Raw genomic sequence first — 15,131 nt, 5'->3', positions numbered from 1 at the left:
TTCACAGGGTGACTTCCTGCCAAAAGAGGCGTGACAGTCTTCTGATAACATCACCCACAAACATCCCTCAACTAACTGTGCCCTCATGTGAGCTGAAGGATGTCTGACAGCAAATGAGGTCACATTTTCTCATTGTAGTTTTTCTACAAAAACGGAAAAATGGATAGTTGGTGTCTTGCTACCTGGATGGTGTTGAACTTTCTCTGTGTGTTTGCTTATGGTGAGTTGGCCACAAGTCTTCTGCATTGAATTGGTTTTCCTATGTTGCAACCAGAACTGCTACTGCTGCCTTACTTCTTGATGTTCTCAGGGTACGTCGGGCCACGTCCATATGACCAGCTAATGTGTTATTGAATAATCTGTGTCAGGTTGACCAGGTGTACCAACTAAAGACGTTTCAAGGTGGTGTTATAGGTGTAAAACGTCTCAACTCTAAATTAACCGAACTTCTGTTGGCAGGCGCGATGTCTGATTATAGGAGGACCTTAATTTCACGAATGAAAAAATTGTTTCCGTTTTGTTCGATGATTCACAATGATTCATGCTTCTTTTTTTGATGCTTTTCTCTGCGTCAGAAGTGACGGTGAGGAACACAGATCTGAAGTCCTGTGAGAAGGACAAGCAATTGTGTGTCATTGACCCTCGAGATTGTGACCCCCGGCCCCCTTCGGCTATTCAGGGTATACACACACAGTCGCACCCATCAGTAGCTTTCAAAAAGACAATGACATTTATCACACAAATCAACCACCATGTTTAATCAGGTAACCTAAAGCTTTCTCCTGGTGCTGTTTTCTTGCAGAGAGCCTAAACATGTTCTGTTACTACCAGATAGATCAGTATTCCGTGACATGCAACTGGAGTGAGACTTTTAGGAGCCCCACAGAGCCTGAACTGTCGCTCATCTTCAGGAGGTGAAGGCATCATACAGCGGGCAGACTTTGATGCGAGCAATTTAAAGTTAATCTTTCTCCTTTTCCTTCAGTGTCAGAATAGTTTACTCCTGTCTCGGAGTATTTATCCCACTCTCCACCCTCAGCATCACAGCCAAGATGAAAAACTTTGTGATGGACACTGAGATCTGGTCTCAGCCTCTTACCATACGTCTTCATGATGCAGGTTTGTGATGATCATCTATGCTGCAACAGTAGGTGATACCATATGCTCAAGTGTGTATCTGCTCTCAGTCAAACCTTCTCAGCCTGTATTAACTGTCTGCGGCTCCACTGCTAACTCCATCAATGTGACCTGGGATAGCATCTGTGAAGGTGATTGTCGACTTCGCTACCGAGCCAATGGTACTCAAGTGTGGACAGAGGTTTGTTCATTAACACTGCACTATCTGTCCTGAATTGTCTCCTTACATGGGTTTATGTCAAAAGGGTTATTAGAGATAAGTAATCTGAGGGGAAATCCCTGGAGATACAGTGACCAGGAATAGCAGAAGCCTCTGCCAAACCCTCGGGTCTAAGTGGGAAGTTGCCTGCCTTGACTGGTTAGTGTGGAAGACTAAAATTATACCTGAAATTAACTTCCTGGATTGTTTCCAGGTGGCTGATACAGTTCCTGCAGGTGAAGAAGATCAGATCCTGACCTACAACATCAAAGGTCTGCTGCCATTCACTGTTTACGGGGCCGCTGTAGCCTGCAGAGGAGACTCGAACATCTGGAGCGACTGGAGCTCCGAGGTCACTGTTAGGACGCCAGATATGAGTAACTAGGCCTTCTTCTTATCTGTTTCGAAATTGGCTCGTATGAAGAGTAGAACAGGTTTTGCATTGAAAGATTTGACATATTACACAGCGGGATGTAGTGAGGATGGCAAATACCACTTTTTGTCTAGACATTTTTGTCACGAGGTGCCCAAAGTTACTGATGTCATGTTTGAATAAAGAGAAAGCTCAAATTATTGTTCTGCATCAAGCAGAGAAACATCTAAGGAGATCACAGAAACCACTAAAATTGGGTTAAGAGTGGTCCAACAATGATTAGGAACTGGAAGGATAGTTGGTAACCAGTGTCCTAGAGAAAGAAGCATGGTTGGAAATAAAATGCTGAATGATGGTGATCGCCAATTGCTTAAATGTTTGAAAACAAAACGTAGCAAAACAACAGTGAATAAACAACCGGGCTGTGTTTCATAGTGAAAGGAAGTGTATTTTCACACACAATGCAAACAAAACTAAAGAGACTGAATAGTTGTGCAGTCCTAAAAACCTTAATGGGGAAAATTAGCTTGAATTTGCTGGGGAGCAAATTTGAACTCCGGAGCAACGGAAGAAGATCACGTGGTCTGAGGAGTCCAGATTCACCCTGTTCCAGAATGAAGAGAGGAAGATGATGCTGTGCCTTCTGAACAAGCCTGCAGGGGCAGTGCTCTGATCTAGGGATGCTGTAGTTGCTCAGGTTCAGGTTCAGCAACAGAATGGGCCCAAAGAATGACGTCACCTGACTTCCTGAAGATACTGAGTGATTCCATCAACGGAAGAGTTCTTCTCTGAAAGGCATATTCCATTGGGAATTGGGCTCAAATTGTGGTTCGGAGAGCCCTGGAGCCCTGGAAGCAAAAGTCTCAGGGAGGTGAGGGCCTATACCCAAGCCACGTTGGCTTTAATCTGCTTTAATTTTGCAGTTCCATCCAGGCCTGTTGAGGTTTGTTACACAGTGGAGAAAAATGAGCCTAGTGGATCTTTTCAACTACGTCTCAGATGGCAAGTACGTAATCGTCTGTGTAAAGAGCACACTGTGTTGTGGAAGGGAAACCCTTTCAAAAGAGTTCAAAAGATTTTTCAACCCATTGTCCACAGGACAGTAACCCCTGCGACCCTGGAAGTCGTGTCCTTGCATATCAGGTGAGCTACAAGCCAGAGGGGAACGAGCAGCTACCTGAGATAAGGAACGTGACGGATATGACAGACCTCCTGGAGGTGGAGCCGGGGAACTACAGCATCACCGTCAGAGCCTTCAACACGGCTGGTTACGGCCCTGTTGCACAACTCTACATTGACACACAAAGAGTGAACTGTAAGTCACAGTTTATTATTTTTCATTAGTTAGAATGTTATCATATGATTGATTAACCAGTTTGCTATAAGCTTGCACATTAGTTGTATATTAACTTCTTATTCTTCATTGATGAGACACGAATGCTTTTAATAAACTCAAGTGACAACTCAAACACTGTCTTAACAAACACAGGAAAACATGTCCATGCACTGGTACAGGATGTTGAGTGTTTAAAATTGATAATATCTATTCAAAAAGTGCCAATCATGGCAGTTTAACAGCTAATCATAGTTCTGTGTGAGTGTGTGCTTCCTTCCCTCAGAAGATCTCAAGAAGGAAGCAGATAAGCAGCAAGTTTATCTGATAAAGTTGCAACACAGCTGCACTTCTTCATAGTTGTTAAAACAGCAACATTTGTACATAAAACAGTTTTATGCTGGTGATCGTTTGGTTTTGTGTTTGTGATAATTCTGTCTTCCGCAGTTCTCCCCCCGGTCAGAAACCTGTGGGTTTACAGCCACTTCCCTGCCAAGAATGCTGTTCAGGTCCACTGGCAGAATCCTTCTGGCCCTCTTGTCAGTCATTCTTACGTCCAGTGGTACCCTGAGGCTCATCCATCCATTGGCTGCTGGATCACAGTAGAAAGCTGGAACAGCTCCGCTCTCATAGAAGGTCTGTTAACAAACAGCCTTGTTGTTTTTTTTAAGGTGTTACTGATTGCACGTCCATAATGTATGCACAGTGCGTTTGCAGATATTGACCCTTACACACCTTACCTGATCAGCGTGATCCCCGTCTATGGCCAGCAGTGCGGACCATCATGGTCACTGCCTGCCAGTCTGCAGCACGGAGGTCTATATTTATTTATTTCAAAGGGGGCCGTGATTTGAAACGTAGTGAAAATTGTAAAATGGAATTGATGTTTCTCAGCTTTGATGGAGGCGGTCCAAATGAAGCTGGTGGGCGTGACCAAGAAGACGGTGACAGTGGGCTGGGTGTGGCAAAGGAGATCCAAGCCAATCAGAGTGGGCGGATATCGAGCGATGCTAAGGAGAGGCTCAGAGATGCACCGTAGGTTTGCACATGTTTATTAAGAAACATGCCACAATAATAAAGAATAACAGATTTAAATGGTGTTTTTCAATAATGGATATATTTTTCATTCATTTATGTATGTTTTTAATCTGAGAAAGTCATTTTTGTCCCGTTTATTTTCAGCCATATCTTTGTGGCCTGACCAATGGCAGCACACGTTCTCTCAACTGACGCCCAGCACTGAGTATTCCCTTGTCCTATTGGCTGATAATGTTTCCAAACACACCACTTCTGTTCAAACTAGTTTTGGTGAGTGAACTCTCTCACTGTTACCCATACTACCCAGTGCTGGATTCAACCTTTCGTAAATGAATCTTTCAGACGAGGTTCCCGTGGTGGCTGCAGCCACCCCTCTGCTGCTGCTGGCTGTGGTTGTATTCATCTTCTTCCTCCTGTTCAGGACCGCGTGAGTCTGTGAGATCACCTTTTTTCCTCCATCTTTTTCACTCTAGGAGTTGATTGTTTTTCTATCATTTCATCAATGTGTAGATGCAAGTCATACTTCTTCCCAACTATCTCCAGCCCTTGGAGTAGTAAAATGGGCCACTGGCTGATCAACCCACCCCCACAGGTCATTTAATTCAGTTGTATTTTACAGTTGATTCTTCGAAAATTTCTGAGTGTGTGGAAACACCAATACTGGTGCAAATTTTCTTCTGTTTTATTTTTTAATATTTTCAAAAATCCCAAAAAATTACACCTTTCAACAGAAAACCTTGGACATGAAGGTCTTGGATATTGAAGATTACCGGGTCGTGGATGTACTGGGAGACAAAGGCCTCATTCTGGTTGTTCCGAGGCAAGAGCGCTCCTCAAAAAAGGACCTACGAGAAGATGCCTCTCCGCTGATGCACACTATCAAACTGGACGTTTGCGTCTCTGAATTTGCCACCAAGCGCGAGAACAGTGCCAACGACGACTTTCTACGAAGAGGAGGAGAAGAAGAAGAGGAGAACGCTCCGAACCAATTTTTAGAAGGGTTGTGTCAGGAGTGGGATTTTTCTGAAGGAATGACTAACCACAATAGTCACATGACCTGCGAGACAGAGTACATATTTGTGGAACAAATTTCACCGCCTTTGAAACAGTGAGGATGACAGGTGGAAAAGAAGAAAAGGACAACAAAAACAAGAATTATATAACTTTCTGATGATTTTATTCAATTCATCGATAAATTTGTGGTATTAATGTCAGTGACTTACAATTCAAACTACCTGTATAGTGGTTCATTTGGCATTAAAGTGCATTCTATTAAATCATCACTGCTGCTTGAAATGAATGTTAACGCCTGAGCCTTAAACTGGACTTGATATATTTAATCAGGTTTTTCTGGTTTTTGATTTGGTCAGTGGTTCAAACATGAACCTCCCTGTTGTGTTGAGAAACATACACAGTTCAAATGTCCAGAGGTGGTCGGTGCTAAAGGTTGGCGTTCTTGCAGATCCAGTACCTGATCAGCTGGTGGGCGATAGTCTGACTGGGAGGCAGCATCAAGGCTGGGTTGGCTCCTCTGTGCAAGGACTCAGCGATCTAGATAAATAAATGTTTTCATGCTATTTTCATAAAGACATTCATTCATAATCATATGTGAATTTTTTTATATTCTAATGATCCAAAGCCATATTGTTTTACATTTTTCCACCTGCTTTGTTCAAAATTTAATATTTTGGGATAAAGAGAGTTACGGTGATTTGTGATGCGTGCACCTGTTGCCGTGTGAACCACTGAGCTTCCTCAATCTCATTCTGATCCACTTTGATGTTGGTCGATGTGGCGATAGCGAGGCATCCAATCATGAGGTTGGAGGGCATCGGCCAGGGTTGAGAGCAGATGTACCGAACTAGTCCAACCTTCACTCCACTCTCCTCCTCCACCTCCCTCCTCACTGCATCCTCAATGGCCTCACCTGCAGCAGAGGTGAAGCAGGTCAGGGTCCGAGTCATTGACTGTGCTTCAGGGTTTGTGAGGTTTCATTACCAGGTTCTATGAATCCAGCCAAACAGGAGAACATGCCAACGGGAAAACTCTTCTTCCTTCCCAATAAACACTGGTTTCTATCTGGGTGGACCACCAGCATGATAACAACTGGGTCTAGAAAGACACAAGGTAAAGAAATGGCTTCACTATCACAGATTAAATAATTCAGCCTTCAGTCAAATCTTCATGTAATCTAAACAGAGCTGGATTAAGAACAGGAACTCTTCAATCGAACTATTCTGATAACGACAGGACATAATAAAGCAAAGGGCCAGAAGCCTCATACCAACTCGTGGATAGCAGGTGTTGTGCACACCCTTCAGGCTCCTGCACTCCGAGTTCAGGCATCTCCTCTTGTGTCCTCCCTCCTCCAGACTCGTGCCACTGCCACATGTTGGACAGAAGCTGTAGCGATCGTGCCAAACCAGCACCGATCGAGCATGCGCCACAATTCCTGGAGGAAAACCACTCAAAATGAAATCATATATGTTGAGATTCAATTTACCACAGTGAACAGAGTTGTTAAATTTACTGTTCAGATTTAAGAAAAAGAAGAAATTTGATTAAACATGGTGGAAAAGAATCTCACCAGCTTCTTCCTCGCTGAACTTCAGCAGGTTTCTGTTGGGTGACTCGGGGAAGAAACAGTTATCTTCTCTGCAGCGTTTCAGAAGTTCAGTGGCATCTTCGTCTGTCCCGACGGCAAACCAGGCAGGAGGCTCCCAGGAGCCCTCCTGTACCTGAGAGCATGAGGAAGGCGGTTTCTTTTTCTCCACTCCGAGAAAGATGAGCTTGGTCTTGGGTTTCTGAATAAGGTCTTTGACTTCGTCATACCTGAACCGACACAACTTGTCGAGAACCTGGTAAAGCAACAGTTGTTATTAGTTCAGCGTGATAAATTTTTCATTTTTTTTTTAAAACTATAAAAAAGAATAAAAGTAATTTGTAAAAAGCTTAAAGAATGTGCTGAATGAGAAAGGGTTTAGTCAGACTGCTCCAGACCATTTGACACATCTTCGGGATTCATTTTAAGTGGTCGTTTTTTGGGCCTTACCACTGTCAAAAGTTGACAATTGGAACAAAATAATGTATATGTTCGGTCATAATTGTTCTCTGGGCACGAATACACAGTGCAGAGCCTTAAACGTTACACTAGACAGGGCGCAGTCTGAAATCACAATGCCAAACATAAAGAACTAGCTTAACTAGCCATCAGCTACAAACCTCTGAACTCTTGTCCTCCTCACACCTGCTGACCATCGGGTTGACGTTGGAGAAAAGCAGATAGACAGTATTTGGGTCACTTTGTTGAGCCTCTAACCAGGTCTTGTCTGTCCTCTTATCACTCTGCCGGTCCAATGTTTCTCTGGAGAAATAAAGCTCCGGCAAGACTCCACTGCATCTGTCATCTGTCTGGGCTAGGAGGTTGGAAATGTGGCTGTGGCCCCAGAACTTGGCGATATCGTAGGCAGTCTGCGAGGAACTGTTCACTGGCAACTTGTCACAGCTTTTACAAAGAAAAAAGCAGTAAGTACATGAATAAATAAACAAAAGATCCAACAGAAACAACACAATGAAAACTCATTCTAGAGCTATACTGTAACTGCTTTATCAGAGAAATGATGTATAACTGCAGGTTGGGTTGTTCAGGTTTCATCAAAAATCAAATGTGGTTGAAAGCTAAATTATAAATAGCAGGTAACAATTCAGTATTTTACACTTAGTCTTAACTGTAGTCTTGCTACAGCCTCTCTAATGATGAAAAAAAGAGCTTATTCTACCCATGAGACAGCAGTGCCTCCACAACATTGTAGTGTCCATTGCGAGCAGCGAGCATCAGCGCTGTCCAGCCACTGTAACCTGTCTGGTTGATGAGTGACGGGGTATGGGTCAGCAGCATCCTCAGCTGGGGTAGGTCTCCTCGGGCTGCAGCATCCAGAAACCTCTCCACAATCTCCTCCTTTGCACTCAGCGGGAGGCTCGCCATTGTAGCAGCTGCAGAAAGTATGAGATCAATGTGATGGTCCTCTTCTTTCCTCTGAACTGCTGCAGATTCTCAAAAACTTCCCTCTGGGAGAACAATAAATTATGACTTCTCTCATCGGTTTCCTTAATGTGAGACACCTAAAAATAAGCTGAATAATGACATGAACATGAAAAAAGATACAAAACACAGTATGCAACAAAGATATTTTAGGAACTGCTACAGGTGGAATTAATGGTTCTACATATATGCACCGGCATAAATCTAGACTTTAGTTCCTTTTCTTTGACGTCACTCTCTGATGGGTGCAACAAGCTGTCCATCAATCATCGCGTCATTATACAACGAGCCTGAAACACATGTAACATTCCCTGCGCATTGTTACCTGAACCATAAGGATTTTCCAGATAATGGATGTTGTTTACAAGCAATAGGTGAGACTTAGGCTCGTATATAAACGGCCTGAATAACTCACATAACCAACCAATGCCTGCGGCTAGCTAGTTTAGCAACTTTATAGTCGTCACGCCTGCCTTAATTAACTTATATGAAAATACAGTTGATGAAAGTTGGTAACAACTACTAGATTGGTGCGTGTCATGTGGGTTTTGATTTTCAAATTAGGGTTAAAAAGAAGAAAGTCTAACCTTTGTCAACAAAGAACTGCTTCCGTCTGCTCGGTAAGCAGTTTGGTGTTTCGCGTTGCGTTCAAGTCAATCAGAGCAAAACCCACATATGTGCTGCCTTCAGGTACAGTCTTCTCGACACTGTTTTTCTTATTCTACAAATAATTTTTAACTTTCTTCGCAAACAAGAGGAGAACACTGATCAATATTTAGAAGGGTATTTCAGCACAGGCATTTTTATGAAGAGTGACCGACCACAACAGTGACATGACCTGCAACACGGGGTATATATTTGTGGAACAAATTTCATTGGCTTTGAAACAGTGAGGATGACAGGTGCAAAAGGACAACAAAAACAAGAATTACATGTAACTTTCTGATCATTTTATTCAATTCCTCTATACATTTGTGGTATTAGTGTCAGTGACATACAATTCAAACTACCGTACCTGTATAGTGGTTCATTTGGCTAAAGTGTATTCTATTAAATCATCACTGCTGCTTGAAATGAATGTTAACATGGCATGAAGCTAACTGCTGGTCTCTCTCCAGTTACACAGTCCACCCTCGCATGTGTTATTGTTGCTGCCAGTCCAGATTTCCCCTAGGTCTGGTGCCAGTAACAACATGAAGGTTTTGGATATACTGGGAGACAAAGGCCTCATCGTGGTTGTTCCGAAGCAAGAGCACTCCTCAAAAAAGGACCGACAAGAAGACCTCTCCACTGATGCACACTATCAAACTGGACTCCGTTTGTGTCTCTGAATTCGACACCAAGCGAAAGAACAGTGCCAATAACAGCTTTCTTCGCAAAGTAGAGGATAACACTCTGAACCAATTTTCAGAAGGGTTGTGTCAGGACTGACCTTTTTCTGAAGGAATGACTAACCACAATAGTCACATGACCTGCGAGACAGAGTATATATTTGTGGAACAAATTTCATCGGCTTTGAAACAGTGAGGATGACAGGTGGAAAAGAAGAAAAGGACAACAAAAACAAGAATTATATAACTTTCTGATGATTTTATTCAATTCATCTATAAATTTGTGGTATTAATGTCAGTGACTTACAATTCAAACTACCTGTATAGTGGTTCATTTGGCATTAAAGTGCATTCTATTAAATCATCACTGCTGCTTGAAATGAATGTTAATGCCTGAGCCTTAAACTGGACTTGATATATTTAATCAGGATATTTTGGTTTTTGATTTGGTCAGTGGTTCAAACATGAACCTCCCTGTTGTGTGTTGAGAAACATACACAGTTCAAATGTCCAGAGGTGGTCGGTACGAAAGGTTGGCGTTCTTGCAGATCCAGTATCTGATCAGCTTATGGGAAATGGTCTGATTGGGAGGCAGCATCAAGGCTGGGTTGGCTCCTCTGTACAAGGACTCAGCGATCTAGATAAATAAATGTTTTCATGGTATTTTCATAAAGACGTTTACAATCACATGTGGATTTTTTTTATATTCTAATGATTCAATGCTGTAATGTTTTAAATTTGTCCACCTGCTTTGTTCATATACCAATTTTTGGCAGAGCTATGGTTTCTGGTTTCTACCTGTTGCCGTGTGAACCACCGAGCTTCCTCAATCTCATTCTGATCCACTTTGATGTTGGTCGATGTGGCGATAGCGAGGCATCCAATCATGAGGTTGGAGGGCATCGGCCAGGGTTGAGAGCAGATGTACCGAACTAGTCCAACCTTCACTCCACTCTCTGCCTCCACCTCCCTCCTCACTGCATCCTCAATGGCCTCACCTGCAGCAGAGGTGAAGCAGGTCAGGGTCCGAGTCATTGACTGTGCTCCAGGGTTTGTGAGGTTTCATTACCAGGTTCTATGAATCCAGCCAAACAGGAGAACATGCCAACAGGATAACTCTTCTTCCTTCCTAGTAAACACTGGTTTCTACCTGGGTGGACCACCAGCATGATAACAACTGGGTCTAGAAAGACACAAGGTAAAGAAATAGCTTCACTATCACAGATTAAATAATTCAGCCGTCAGTCACATAACCTAATTTAAACCTAGAGCTCGATTAAGAACAGGAACTCTTCTCAATTGAACTGTTAATGACAGGACACAATGAAGCATAAGGCCAGAAACTACATACCGATTTTTGGATAGCAGGTGTTGTACACACCCTTCAGGCTCCTGCACTTCAAGTTCAGGCATCTCCTCTTGTGTCCTCCCTCCTCCACACTTGTGCCACTACCACATATCGGACAGAAGCTGTAGCGATTATGCCAAACCAACACCGCTCGTGCATGCGCCACAATTCCTGGAGGAAAACCACTCAAAATGAAATCATATATGTTGAGATTCAATTTACCAACGTGACCAGAATAGTTGGGCTCATTGTTCAGGTTTAAGGCAAAGCACTAATGTGATTAGGACCCGGACGGGTGCTGCCCGAAATGGCAATGTGGGCCCAACTTCTTGTAGGTTTGCCACTTGCAGGAAGATCATGAGGGGAAGGTGCAAAGTGGTTTGGGTGGCAGATGTGGCAGGAGGCCCACAAAACCCAATCCTCAGGTTAAACCCCTGACTATAGAGACATGGAATGTGACCTCACTGGAGGGGAAGGAGCCTGAGCTTGTGTGGGAGGTTGAGCGGTACCGCTAGAGATAGTCTGGCTCGCCTCCACACACAGCATGGGCTCTGGAACCTAGTTTCATGAGAGGGGCTGAACTCTCCAATACTCCACTGAGTAGCCCAGGGTGAGCAGCGATGGGCTGGTGTAGGCTTAGTCATAGCTCTCCAGCTCAGCCGCCATGTGTTGGAGTTCACTCCGGTGAATGAGAGGGTCTTTTCCCTGCACCTTCGGCTTGGGAACAGGTCTCTTGCTATTGTTTGTGTCTACGGGCCAAATTGCAGTACAGAGTAGCTGGACTTCTTGGAGTCCCTGGGGGCTAGCGCTCCCATAATTGTACAAGGGGACTTCAACGCCCATGTGGGCAATGAGAGTGACACCTAGAGAGGTGTGAATGGGAGGAACGGTCTCCCCGACCTGAACATCAGTGGTGTTATGTTATTGGACTTCTGTGTTCATCACAGTCGGTCAATAACAAACATCATGTTCATGCATAAGGGTGTCTATCAGTGCACATGACACCAGGACACCCATGAAGTCGATGAATGACTTTGTTGTTGTCATTTCACCTGACCTCTGGCCGTATGTTTTGGACACTCGAGTGAAGAGACGAGCTAAGCTGTCAACTGATCACCACCAAGTGGTAAGTTGGATTCGCTGGCGGGGAAGAAGGCTTGACAGGCCTGGCAACGTATTGTGAAGGTCTCTTGGGAACATCTGACTGAGCCCTCTGCCAGGGAGATCTTCTACTCCCACATCCAGAACAGCATCATGCAGATCCCAAGGGAGGCTGGGGACATTGAGTCGGAGTGAATCATGTTCTCTGCCTCCAATGCTGATGGGGTAGTTTTGAGCTGTGGACGCAAGGTCTCTGGTGCCAGTCGTGGCGGCAGGCCCTTAACATGGTGGTGAACAATGGAAGGGATGCCGTCAAGCTGAAGAAGGAGTTCTATCGGGCCATGTTGGCCCATAGACGAGACAAGATGGGGCAAGAAATTGTGATTAAACATGATGGAAAAGAATCTCACCAGCTTCTTCCTCACTGAATGTCAGCAGGTCTATTTTAGGTGAAAAAGTTGTGAAGAAACACTTATTTCCTCTGCAACGTTTCAGAAGGTCAGTGGCATCTTCGTCTGTCCCGATGGCAAACCAGGCAGGAGGCTCCCAGGAGCCCTCCTGTACCTGAGAGCATGAGGAAGATGAATTCATCTTCTCCACTCCGAGGAAGATGAGCTTGGTCGTGGGTTTCTGAAATAGGTCTTTGACTCCGTCATACCGGAACCGACATAATTTGTTGAGAACCTGAGAAAGCAACACTTTGGTATTAGTTCAGAATGATAAACTTTTCTCTTTTTTTGGTAAAATATTACCCCCCCCCCCCCCCCGAAAAAAATGAATAAAAATTAATAAGGTTTTTAAAAAAGGGTTTAGTCGGACTGTTCCAGACCATTTGACACACCGTAGCGATTCAGTTTTTGCATGGTTGTTTTTGGGCATTTCAACTGTCAGAAGTTGACAATAGGAACAAAATAACATATCTGTACTGTCATAATTATTCTCTGGGAACAAAAACACAGTGCAGAACCTTAAACGTTACACTAGACAGGGTGTAGTCTGCTGAAAACATAATGCCAAACAAGAAGAACTAGCTGAAATAGCCATCAGCTACAAACCTCTGAACTCTTGTCCTCCTCACACCTGCTGACCATCGGGTTGACGTTGGAAAAAAGCAGATAGACAGTATTTGGGTCACTTTGTTGAGCCTCTAACCAGGCCTTGTCTGTCCTCTTATCACTCTGCCGGTCCAATGTTTCTCTGCAGAAATAAAGCTCTGGCAAGACTCCACTGCATCTGTCATCTGTCTGGGCTAGGAGGTTGGAAATGTGGCTGTGGCCCCAGAACTTGGCGATATCGTAGGCAGTCTGCGAGGAACTGTTCACTGGCAACTTGTCACAGCTTTTACAAAGAAAAAAGCAGTAAGTACATGAATAAATACACAAAAGATCCAAACGAAACAACACAATTAAAACTCATTCTAGAGCTATACTGTAACTGGTTTATCAGAGAAATGATGTATAACTGCAGGTTGGGTTGTTCAGGTTTCATTAAAAATCAAATGTGGTTGAAAGCTAAATTCTTACTAGCAGGTAACAATTCAGTATTTTACACTTAGTCTTAACTGTAGTCTTGCTACAGCCTCTCTAATGATGAAAAAAATTAGCTTATTCTACCCATGAGACAGCAGTGCCTCCACAACATTGTAGTGTCCATTGCGAGCAGCGAGCATCAGCGCTGTCCAGCCACTGTAACCTGTCTGGTTGATGAGTGACGGGGTATGGGTCAGCAGCATCCTCAGCTGGGGTAGGTCTCCTCGGACTGCAGCATCCAGAAACCTCTCCACAATCTCCTCCTTTGCACTCAGCGGGAAGCTCGCCATTGTAGCAGCTGCAGAAAGTATGAGATCAATGTGATGGTCCTCTTCTTTCCTCTGAACTGCTGCAGATTCTCAGAAACTTCCCTCTGGGGGAACAATAAATTATGACTTCTCTCATGGGTTTCCTTAATGTGAGACACCTAAAAATAAGCTGAATAACATGAATATGAAAAAAGACATAAAACACAGCATGCAACAAAGATATTTTAGGAACTACTACAGGTGGAATTAATGGTACTGCATATATCCACCAGCATTAATCTAGACTTTAGTTCCTTTTCTTTGATATCACTCTCTCTGATGGATGCAGCAAGCTGTCCATCAATCATCACGTCATTATAGAACGAGCCTAAAACAAATGTGGGACTCATTACAGGTTACAGAGATGGGGAATTTATGTTTACCAGAGACACTAACATACAGTGTCATGAGACAGCCGTAGGCCAATATGACATTGGTTTTTGTGACTAAAGGTAAAAACAGTCACGAAACAGTGGTCAAACACTAGATAAGTATGCTTGGTGATCAAAGACCCCCTGGCTTTAATCCCTACAGGATCAAGTAAGGTAGTTGTGGTCTTTGATCACAGCCCCCCCCATGCAAGAGGAATCTCAGTGGATGCTGCGGATCAACTAGCAGAACCACCTGGCCCCGGGCCAGCTGACCCTCACTGTCCCGCCATTTGGACTGACCTTCCAGGTTTGGTAGGTCACGTTGGATGAAGGTCAGCCAGAAGTTGTCAGCAAGCACCTGGCTATACCTCTGCGGACAGGTCCCTAGGACACTGTTGGGGTTGCATATGACCTGCAGCGTAAAGGGTTGTACCATCCCGTGAGTAGCACGCGTGGTGTGAACGGGTCAGGATCGGCAGCATCCACTGAGATGTATCCAAGAGGTTTTCTCTTTGACCTTGGTGCGGAAGGTGCTCAGCAGTGGTTCCGGTACCGGGGGCTCCCTATCCCTCTGTATGTCTCTCTGGATGAACCTCAGCACTCGTGTGTCATAGGGCTGCAGTTGGATCTGATGGAACATGCCCTTGATGTCTCCCACTCACGACGACTGAGTTCTGGTGGAACCTCAGCAGCTCGTTTAGAGACTGTCCCCGGTCGTGGAAGATGCAGTCGAAGAAGACTCTGTCCTTCCCGTTCTGGTGGACCACGTGGTGGGGTATGAACCAGAACTCTGATGATTTGCTGACCTCTTCAGGGGAGACCCTGGACACATATCCCGCGCCTTCCAGCTTCCGGATTTCAGCACAGCAGGACTCGGCTTCCAGCAGGTTCTTCACAGCTTCCACTCCATGTTGCGTGACCTGGGAAGCACTGCCTCCACCTGGGCCTCCACCTGGGCATAAAGGACATGTTGATGATGGGGGTGGCGTAGCGCATGACTTTGTCCACATGACGTTGTCCC

General features: G+C 44.4%; 3 protein-coding genes across 8 annotated transcripts; 1 reads left to right on the top strand and 2 right to left on the bottom strand.

Moving 5' to 3' along the window:
* The first annotated feature begins 36 nt into the window (after positions 1-36).
* On the top strand, positions 37-9,818 carry LOC130525702 (interleukin-12 receptor subunit beta-2). Of its 4 annotated transcripts, XM_057032747.1 has the most exons (16): positions 37-220; positions 576-680; positions 803-914; positions 986-1,119; positions 1,188-1,318; positions 1,551-1,713; positions 2,633-2,715; positions 2,808-3,024; positions 3,490-3,678; positions 3,760-3,858; positions 3,937-4,077; positions 4,225-4,350; positions 4,423-4,507; positions 4,591-4,672; positions 4,812-4,937; positions 9,404-9,818. In XM_057032747.1, the coding sequence occupies exons 1-16, from the start codon at positions 160-162 to the stop codon at positions 9,551-9,553; spliced, it is 2,004 nt and encodes a 667-aa protein (XP_056888727.1). In that variant the 5' UTR covers positions 37-159; the 3' UTR covers positions 9,554-9,818. The 4 variants fall into 4 exon arrangements, with proteins under 4 accessions (XP_056888727.1, XP_056888724.1, XP_056888723.1 ...); XM_057032744.1 differs by lacking the exon at positions 9,404-9,818 and having other exon boundaries at positions 48-220; positions 579-680; positions 4,812-5,360; XM_057032743.1 differs by lacking the exon at positions 9,404-9,818 and having other exon boundaries at positions 49-220; positions 4,812-5,360.
* On the bottom strand, positions 5,236-8,926 carry LOC130525704 (NAD-capped RNA hydrolase NUDT12-like). 2 transcript variants are annotated; one of them, XM_057032751.1, is made up of 8 exons: positions 8,710-8,926; positions 7,860-8,073; positions 7,303-7,585; positions 6,668-6,938; positions 6,365-6,532; positions 6,079-6,192; positions 5,808-6,007; positions 5,236-5,631 (listed from the first exon to the last, which is right to left on the bottom strand). In XM_057032751.1, exons 2-8 carry the CDS (start codon positions 8,063-8,065, stop codon positions 5,521-5,523), a joined length of 1,353 nt encoding a protein of 450 aa, XP_056888731.1. In that variant the 5' UTR covers positions 8,066-8,073; positions 8,710-8,926; the 3' UTR covers positions 5,236-5,520. The 2 variants fall into 2 exon arrangements, with proteins under 2 accessions (XP_056888731.1, XP_056888730.1); XM_057032750.1 differs by having other exon boundaries at positions 7,860-8,148; positions 8,710-8,856.
* On the bottom strand, positions 9,058-13,916 carry LOC130525703 (NAD-capped RNA hydrolase NUDT12-like). Of its 2 annotated transcripts, XM_057032749.1 has the most exons (9): positions 13,516-13,916; positions 12,958-13,240; positions 12,313-12,586; positions 10,805-10,972; positions 10,523-10,636; positions 10,252-10,451; positions 9,951-10,090; positions 9,555-9,594; positions 9,058-9,449 (listed from the first exon to the last, which is right to left on the bottom strand). In XM_057032749.1, the coding sequence occupies exons 1-7, from the start codon at positions 13,719-13,721 to the stop codon at positions 9,956-9,958; spliced, it is 1,380 nt and encodes a 459-aa protein (XP_056888729.1). In that variant the 5' UTR covers positions 13,722-13,916; the 3' UTR covers positions 9,058-9,449; positions 9,555-9,594; positions 9,951-9,955. The 2 variants fall into 2 exon arrangements, with proteins under 2 accessions (XP_056888729.1, XP_056888728.1); XM_057032748.1 differs by having other exon boundaries at positions 9,058-9,594.
* Positions 13,917-15,131: the final 1,215 nt, after the last annotated feature.

Source organism: Takifugu flavidus, chromosome 5, assembly GCF_003711565.1.
Source record: "Takifugu flavidus isolate HTHZ2018 chromosome 5, ASM371156v2, whole genome shotgun sequence".
Taxonomy (NCBI): Eukaryota; Metazoa; Chordata; class Actinopteri; order Tetraodontiformes; family Tetraodontidae; genus Takifugu; species Takifugu flavidus.
Note: the sequence above shows the minus strand (reverse complement) of the source record. Positions and strands in the feature narration are given on the sequence as shown.